Source organism: Arachis duranensis, chromosome 5, assembly GCF_000817695.3.
Source record: "Arachis duranensis cultivar V14167 chromosome 5, aradu.V14167.gnm2.J7QH, whole genome shotgun sequence".
Taxonomy (NCBI): Eukaryota; Viridiplantae; Streptophyta; class Magnoliopsida; order Fabales; family Fabaceae; genus Arachis; species Arachis duranensis.
The window spans coordinates 14,025,599-14,034,877 of NC_029776.3; the positions used below are offsets into that span (position 1 = coordinate 14,025,599).

Below are 9,279 nucleotides of genomic sequence, written 5' to 3' on the forward strand. Positions count from 1 at the left end.
AATTATAATATAATAAATTTATATTCTAAATTTGTAAAACAATAAAATGGTTAAATTACCAAAAATACACTCAAATAATTTTGTTACTAATAAAATGTACTCGAATATTTTTATTGACAAAAATATCTTTAAATAATTTTAAAATTTGACAAAAATATCTAATATTAAATATGTATTTCTTAAAAAAAATTTTAATAATTAAATTTTGATGCAATTTTTTGTAAATAATATTAGAAAATAAGATATTTTAATTCTTAAAATTTGGTAAAAAATCACTAAATTTTAATGATAAAATAACTTTTTTTTAATTAATCTTGCTTACAAAAAATCACATCAAAATTCAATTTCTAAGACATTTTTTAAAAATACATATTTATTGTTTAACATTTTTTATCGTATTTTTAAATTATTTAAGGATATTTTTTTCGATAACAAAATTCGAGTATATTTTTATCAGCGACAAGATTATTCAGATGCATTTTTGGTGCTTTACCTTTTTTAATAATGACCGGCTTTGACAATAATATTAACCTTTTTATCAATATCATGTATCTTTGGCGTGCTCACATATAGTTCGGATCTTTTCAATAGTCATTTAGGGAGAAAAAAAAATTAGCATAATAAAGATAAAAATTAAAATGTTAATTATAATTTATTACCATTTTATTCATATTTGATTAGACACTTTTGCCGGCCTCTTTTTTTTCTCCTTTCTTTATGCATATCTACCACCAGAGCTGCAATATAATTGTGTATAATTGTATAAATAATAATTTGTCAAAGCAAATATTTGTAAATTTTTTTTGACACAGATCCGTCAAGTTAGATATTGATTTTCTTTTCTATTCTTCGGCATCAATAAAATTTTTTCTACTCCTACTCTATTTTCGTTGTTAGTAAAACTACAAATATGAGAAAAATAATTACTTTATTTTTGTTGGTAATATGTGTAAATTAAAAATGAAAAATATATATACATTTTATTTTTGTTGACTATTCTTACGTGAACTGTTTAAATTTTGTTTTTACACTTAGTAATTACAAAAATATAACATAATGTTTAATTTCGTAGATCTATTCATCTACTTATTTAAGTTTAAAATAGTAAAAAAAATATTTTTTATTTAAATAAAAAAATGTTATAGTTAACCTACTAGTAGCAAGTATCAACATCAACGGGCTTAAAATAATAATACTTTTAAGTATGGGTAAATTATAAAAAAATACATTCGAATTATTTAAGCATTGAGAAAATTGTCCTTAAATTTTGTTATTAATAAAAATATTTTTAAATAATTTAAAATGTGTCAAAAATGTGGCTCATATATTAATATTAGATTCTTACCTATCACATGAAATATTCTTTTTGTCATATTACTCTTTTTAGTTAATATAAAAAACTCTTTGTTCACACAGGTGTATTTTTGTTATATTTTAAAATAATTTAAATATATTTTTATCAATAATAAAATTTAAATATATTTAATTATATTTTTGATGGTTTATCCAAAATAAAACACATAGTGTAACTTCTTTTTTAAATTGTTATATTTTTTTTTCTCTTTGTTCAAAAAAGCGGTTACTCTTTTGAATTCGCTCTACGGTATCTGAATTTTTCGGTTTCCATCGTCATCACCAGTACGTTTTTTTAATGTAAAAATCGTTCATTTCAAGCTTTTAGCTTGTTTCAGATCACAGGTATTCCACAGGGTTCTTGAACAATGCAGAGTTTCCAGGGATTCCAAAACTGCAGCAAAAACCCATGCAAGGGTTGTAGTACTTGAGTATTCAGTTGGTGTGTTATTTTTATTTATTTTCTTTTTTTTTTTTAAAAAAAAGGGATATCGGGTAAGCGGCTTGAGGGATTTAAAACGTCCCAGCGGGAACTCGCTACATCTTCAGCTCATGGAACGTGTGCATCATCGACGCTACTATTAGTATCATTTGGCAAGGCATACAACAGAATTTGCTAAAATTTGAAACCACGCAATGGAAGACGCCATTGGAGAGGGTTCCAGCTTCGTCATCGGGATCATTGAAAATAGAGCCAAAGAGGTTACGATCTTCGATTCTCTCTCAAACATTCATTTCGTGTTTTATTTCTGCTCCAACTTTTCTAATCCGTATATTCCTTTCTCCCTATTGATTATTGTTTGTTTTTGAAATTTCTATATTTGTAGTGGTTGATTATTCGAAGGATATATAAGCTCCATGTTTAACTATTCTTTATTCATTAATCTACATTCTAGATCTGCGCGCCGGTAGGAATCTCAATAAAGGAATAGTTAGAAAGACAAATGTAAAATTGATTCTCATTGGCAATGTCAACGAAGTGCAGTAGTATAGTTGTTTTAGCATACCGTTTGTGTTATTTGGGCTATAATTCGTCTTAAATGAATATATTCTACTTTTGCTTAATTTTCTATTCATCAGGTAAATGAGATTTATACTGCCTAACTGGAACAGGTTGGACTAGCTGCTCTTGATTTAAGGTCCGCGTCCTTGCATCTATCTCAATATATTGAAACTAGCAGTTCATATCAAAACACAAAGACGTTGCTCCATTTCTATGATCCCATTGTGATCATTATTCCTCCAAACAAGTTAGCGTCCAATTCCGCAGCTGCAGTTACAGAATTGGTTGATAGATTTTATGCATCAGTCAAGAAGGTAATATCTATAGTCTTGAGGGACTAATACCTGAAAAAGAGAAAAAGAGTTTTATAAGGCGTTGGACTCTCCTATCATATTAGCTAGCTTTTGTAGTGATAGTTTTTCCGTAGTCTTGTAGCTCATTGCAATCTTTTTCCCTCTCTCACTACATCCTTCTCTCATTGTTGTGCTTTGAATGCAAAACAATATTGTTGGCATCCTTGTAGTACAACGTTTATTTTATGAGTAGTTCTTTTATGTGCAGGTAGTTTCAGCCCGCGGTTGTTTTGATGACACAAAGGTTTCCACACATGCTTTTTTGCTCTTCAGTTTACTTCAAGATTTAGGTTGTTGTAACAACTTTTTTCTGGTAAATGGCTAAATGCTACTGAACCTTTATTTTATAGGGTGCTATCCTAGTAAAGAACCTAGCTACTAAGGAGCCTTCAGCACTTGGTCTGGACACGTATTACAAGCAGTATTATCTATGCTTGGCGGCCGCGGCTGCCACTATTAAGTGGTATTCCCAATACTCAGTCAATATAAATCTTGGTGATCCCCCGTTAGTGATGTCTAAAACCTGAATATTAAAAATTGTTTTCCTTGATATTGAAGCTTGAGTTTTTCGTGTATAATGCTTTCTTAGTTCTACTGCACTAGTCATCTTTCTTATTAGGTTTTCTTTTCTTGAAAGGTTATGAACACTAACATCCATATGTTTATGTAAGTATGGATCCTCATTTTCCTAGTGTTTGATTGCCTGCAATCAAATTTCGACTGTACATGCACAGGATGGAAGCAGAAAAAGGGGTCGTTGTTACAAATCACTCGTTATCAGTATGCGTTCTGTTTCGCATTGTTGTTCCTTCATTTATTCTTTCTTGTTTCAATTAATTTGAAGTCAGTATTGTTTATCTTATCACTGGCATTCCCTGAATCTTGGAAAAAAATAGTATAGGTCACTTACCTACACAACTTCATAGTTTGAACTTCAACTCTTTACATACTTGAAGTCTGCTGCAAATCTAAACATTATAAACATCTGTTTATAGCCATTCATGGGTTGTTAATGTTCTTTAGGCCAATGATCAATGTCAAAGATCGAATTCTTTAACCAGAGAACTCCCGTATTTAATTTTTATATTGATTTAATCTGCACCTAATTCTTGTGGGATGAATACTGCTTATTTTTGCTCTTCAATGCATTTCACTATCTCAGGTCACCTTTAATGGATCGTTTGATCACATGAATATTGATGCAACCAGGTACCTACTTTTCTGAGGGGATAACTGCTTCTTACTGGGAGATACTTCTCTATTGTTTTTTTACGTGTACTATAAGTCAAAACCGACTCAAGGCTCATTTCTTGTTAAAGACTGATGCAGTTTTTCACTTTTCCTTTGTTCAGTTTATTCATTTATTGTTGCTTTCATTTCACTGAAACTCTTTTACATTTTGTGGAGCATATTTTGATTATTAGTTGTGATTTGAAAGTGATAACTATTTTGGGATTTTGTGATACTGTAGGAAACACTTTCAATTATCAACAGGAACCAATTCCTATATGTTAAATTGAACAACAAATGTATGGTGCTCCTGAAAGTAAATTATTAAATCATATTTTGATCTACAAATATGCCATGAAATCACTTTTGACTACTTTGTGTTAACGGATAGGACTGTTTGCCCCTTTGGATTAGAAAACGGGATACATTTTTTTTGTAAGATATTCTTTCAGTAATAAAATATTGATACGGCATCTGTTTTATGCTAACGGATTCTGTGGTCAAAATACAATGGCAGTGTTCAAAATTTGGAAATTATTGAACCATTTCACTCTGCCTTATTGGGAACTAGCAACAAGAAGAGAAGTTTGTTTCACATGCTAAAGACAACTAAAACTACTGGAGGGTATGTGGTGAATCAACACTAGTTTCCTGATGCAGAAGATCCAGTTTGACATTGTATTTGTACCTCCAGGACTAGGCTCCTCCGTGCCAATCTGTTGCAGCCACTAAAAGACATTGAAACAATCAATGCTCGTCTTGATTGCCTGGTTAGTGTTTATCACGTTGATTCAATTTGCCTTGTTATTTTCGACTTTAAACCGTATTATTGCTGCCTCCTTCAAAGCTCACCTTGTTATAAATTTCAGCTCCAATGATATTCTTAATCGTCGGTGCTCTAGCCTGAAACTTAGTTACTTAAACTACTTCACCTCTCATAATTGCATGCTGATTTTTTTTAAGTTTGGGAACAACCTTACAGAGGTTTAACAGCATTCCTATAATATTTATATCATGTCTTCTAATATTGCATTGTAGGATGAATTGATGAGCAAAGAACAACTATTTTATGGTCTCTGTCAGGTTTTGCGTAAATTTCCAAAAGAGACTGGTAAGTATTGTAGGATGAGTTGATCATGAGCAACAAACTGATGAATGATGTGTTTGATAAGTTTTATACATCTCTGTAATAACAGAGCTGTATGGTTCTCAATTCAGATAGGGTATTATGCCATTTCTGCTTTAAGCCAAAGAAAGTTACAAACGAGGCCTTGTCAGTTGACCATGCTAAAAAGAGTCAAGTGCTAGTATCGAGTGTTATTCTCCTTAAAACTACTTTGGATGCCCTTCCTCTACTATCAAAGGTACCTCTATCTCATACACAAAATCACAAACTAGAATAAATATTCTGGCAGTAAGCAATTTAGGCTGAAAAAAGGGAGCTTGTAGATGATTTGATCCTTTCTTCTGCAAAATACAACAGGTGCTTAAGGATGTGGAAAGTTTACTTCTTTCAAATATCTACAAGTCAGTTTGTGGAAACGAGAAATATGATCTTATTAAAACAAGGTATATGCTAGAGTTTCCTTCTGACTATGAGTATATGCAGTGGTTATAAATTATATCTTCCTAGTATGAAAATTCATTCAAGTAGAGGGAATACCAAATTATATATCAACCTATATTTGCTTCATCCGTAAAATAGCTCCTGAGTAATACAACAACTTAATGCACTGTTTGTACCCAGTAAAACTCTATATATTGTAAAACGTTCCATCAGCCAACGACTTGTTAACTCGGGATTTTTTTTTTTTACCTCAGGATAGGGGATGTTATTGATGAAGATGTGCTTCATGCCTGTGTTCCTTTTGTTGCTTGCACTCAGCAATGCTTCGCTGTCAAGGCTGGGATTGATGGTCTCTTGGATATTTCGCGAAGATCATTCTGTGACACCAGTGAAGGTTTATAAATCTGCCTTGGGTGTGATCTCCATGCTTCCAATATCTTTCTTGTGCATGGGTGTAATCATTCTTTAAATGAAGCATTACCATTTACCATATGAGACTTAACTAAAGCACTTGGTGTTATATTCATAGCTATCCACAATCTTGCAAACAAGTATCGAGAGGATTTCAAGTTGCCGAATTTAAAGCTTTCCTATAAAAACAGGCAGGGATTCCACTTTGTTATACCACAGAAGAACATTCAAGGAAAACTTCCAAACAAGTTTATTCAGGTTAGAGATTTCTTTTTGGTATGTTATCCTTTTATTTAATCTTTGTTTCCTAAACCTAGTTTCTGCCGGCTGTATTAGGTCGTAAAACATGGGAACAACATTCATTGCTCAACTTTGGAACTAGCATCTGTGAGTAACTAGCTTGAACGTTTGACTTGTATTACACTTACAATAACAGCAAATTGATAAAAAGACCCATTTATATACAAAGCCTAAAACTGTTCTTATTATACAACATTTTAGTTTTGGTTTGCGTCCTACAAATGTGTTAACATATCAAATAGTGCAGGTTTTATGTGAAACTACAACACTAAGATGTTGCCTTCCTTAGAAGCTTGTCTTGGCTCATGAAACGATTGTGTTTCATTCGTTGTGGTTAAATTTGCAGTTGAATGCTAGGAATAAATCTGCAGCAGCAGAATGCTATACCAGAACAGAGATTTGCCTTGAAGGTAGTACTTTCTACTTACTGAGGGAACTAGCTAATGCAGACTTTCATAGGTCTTGGCATATTTATTCTTTATCAACTACTAATAGTGCATAAATTAGACAACTTTCTAATCTGGCATGTAAGAAAGGAAACTACTGTAAAGGTCATTTAGTTCCTTGGGCTTACAATATCTCATATTTCAAGTATTGCATTTCTTCTGTCATAATGTATATATTCTAATAGAAAGAAATCACAGAACTAATGGATTTCATCCGGGAGAATGTCTCTGTGTTGACACTGCTTGCTGAGGTCTTGTGCTTGCTAGATATGATTGTGAATTCCTTTGCTCATATGATATCCACTAAGCCTGTCGATCGATATACAAGACCAGAATTTACTGGTAAGAAAATTTGGTATTTCATAACATTTTTGTATCTGGATCAATAAAATTCTTGATTGATGTTTTCTTTTGTTTTCTAGAGAACGGACCAATGGCAATTGATTCTGGTAGGCACCCAATTCTAGAGAACATACACAATGACTTCGTTGTATGTAATGATATTTCCTATTTTCCTCTCTTTCTTGTAGAAGAATTTCTCTTCTAACCTATGAGTAAATTACCTTTCTGCTTTGTAGGCCAATAACATTTTTCTTTCTGAAGCCTCAAATATGGCGATAGTGACAGGCCCCAACATGTAAGAGAATTTCTTCTCAGAATTTAAAATTCAGTTATGTTAAAATTACAAGTGCATTTTACTGGCAGAAAATTATTGAATGATTTTGGTAGAAATAAGGAGCCTTGTAAACAGACCCTAAATCTCCCAAACGCATTAATGGGCAAAGGAAGCACTCATGGTGCAAAATGATTTTATTTAGAAATACCTCAGATATGAGTTTATCGGTTTGAAAAATTGGATGCAGTATGAAAGTTGACTAATTGACTTTTCTGGCAACAAGTCTGGTCCTTTTCCTTCTATCAATGTGTGGCATCAGTTCTTTAAATTATTCTGTTCCTTACCTACACTTTATTTTGTGTACTCCTTGCCCCCAGGAGTGGAAAGAGTACGTACCTTCAACAAGTGTGCCTCATAGTTATTCTTGCTCAAGTTGGATGTTACGTTCCTGCTCGGTTCTCAACTCTAAGGGTAGTTGATCGAATCTTTACAAGGATGGGAGCAGTTGATAATCTTGAATCAAACTCTAGCACGGTACAGTTTTAGGCGCCTGCTTTGAGAGTATTGAACTTATATCTTAACAATGTTCATACAGAATTATATGTAAAGATGTGTGTAGTTTATTTTTCATAGGCACAGATTGCAATTCTTACTAAACATTCTGTTGGATGCAGAAGTCTGATTGTTATGGATGAACTTGGGAGGGCCACTTCGTCTACTGATGGATTTGCAATTGCATGGAGTTGCTGCGAGCATCTTTTGTCACTCAAAGCGTAATTTGTTTCTTGATTTTCAATATTTTCCACTAATGGAGAAATTTGGTTGAAGCTTTACCTTTCTCTCCTGCAGGTATACCATATTTGCCACTCATATGGAGAATTTATCAGAATTAGCAACGATTTATCCAAACGTGAAAATTCTTCACTTTCACGTTGACTTGAGAAACAACCATTTAGATTTCAAGGTGCTGCCTCTAAGAATCTTTTCGTGCTTTGAAATGTTTATTTCCAAACTGAAATTCCGCTTTATGTAGTTTAACCTTAAGGAAGGACCAAGACATGTCCCACACTATGGCCTTCTCTTAGCAGAAGTGGCAGGACTACCAAGTTCGGTTATTGAGACAGCCAGAATGATCACCTCGAAGATTATAGAAAAGGTAAATGTAACCACACATTTTGTAGAATTTTTATTTAAAAGGGTTTTGAATAGTTAGTGTATTTTTTAGCAGTTTTATACACACGTGCTTGCATAAATAAATAGTCAAAATCACATTAGGAAGCATGTTTATTTGAAGAGCAAAGAGCAATTGTGAAATCAGTTATAGCATTATGTATTGACTTGCTTTTTCCTTTAGGAAGTGACGAGGATGGAACTAAATTGCTTGCAGCATCATTCAGTACAGAAGGCTTACCTGGTTGCACAGCGCCTAATATGCCTCAAATATTCCAATCAAGATGAGGAGATGATTCGCCAGGCGTTGTCGAATCTTAAAGAATGCTACCTCGAGGACAAACTTTAGAATTTTATTCAATCCATTCGAGTGTGTGAATATTCATTATTCAATGTTTTTGTTACCCATGATCACATCCAGTGTCATTTGATTTCCTCGGACAAATTTGGACTTTACTATACAGTAAAAATGGATCTAATTAGAAGTTATTTGAATTTAAGATTATTAAGTTTACCTAAAACATCCAGATATCAAAGAGAAGATCGATGCACAAAAATTCTTTGTTTTAATCCGTGGAAAACAGCATTTAAACGATGAATTACGTTAACTTGAGGATTATATCGGTACGGCAGTTATATAAAGGAAGTCGATGTCGTATTCATCCAAACAAAAAAGAGAAGCTTCAAAACTTGACAAATTATAGAAAAGTATTTGATTCAGGCGTTCAAAACTCAACGACTTGGAAGTCAAAACATCAAATGCCATGTCCTCAAAATGGTATTCAGGTAATGAAATAAGAGATAACTGCATAGAAATAAATCAACGATAA

The 9,279-nt window shown here is 32.7% G+C and overlaps 1 protein-coding gene across 1 annotated transcript; it reads left to right on the top strand.

Annotated features, from left to right (window-relative positions):
* The first annotated feature begins 1,743 nt into the window (after window positions 1–1,743).
* LOC107488246 (DNA mismatch repair protein MSH4) lies at window positions 1,744–9,029 on the top strand. The gene is made up of 23 exons (XM_052262187.1): window positions 1,744–2,055; window positions 2,467–2,670; window positions 2,918–2,953; window positions 3,060–3,172; window positions 3,444–3,489; window positions 3,872–3,918; window positions 4,457–4,564; window positions 4,634–4,709; window positions 4,978–5,050; window positions 5,158–5,303; window positions 5,423–5,508; window positions 5,761–5,900; window positions 6,036–6,175; window positions 6,254–6,304; window positions 6,564–6,627; window positions 6,862–7,005; window positions 7,086–7,153; window positions 7,242–7,300; window positions 7,657–7,813; window positions 7,913–8,052; window positions 8,129–8,243; window positions 8,313–8,435; window positions 8,634–9,029. Exons 1-23 carry the CDS (start codon window positions 1,990–1,992, stop codon window positions 8,796–8,798), a joined length of 2,367 nt encoding a protein of 788 aa, XP_052118147.1. The 5' UTR covers window positions 1,744–1,989; the 3' UTR covers window positions 8,799–9,029.
* The last annotated feature ends 250 nt before the right edge of the window (window positions 9,030–9,279 follow it).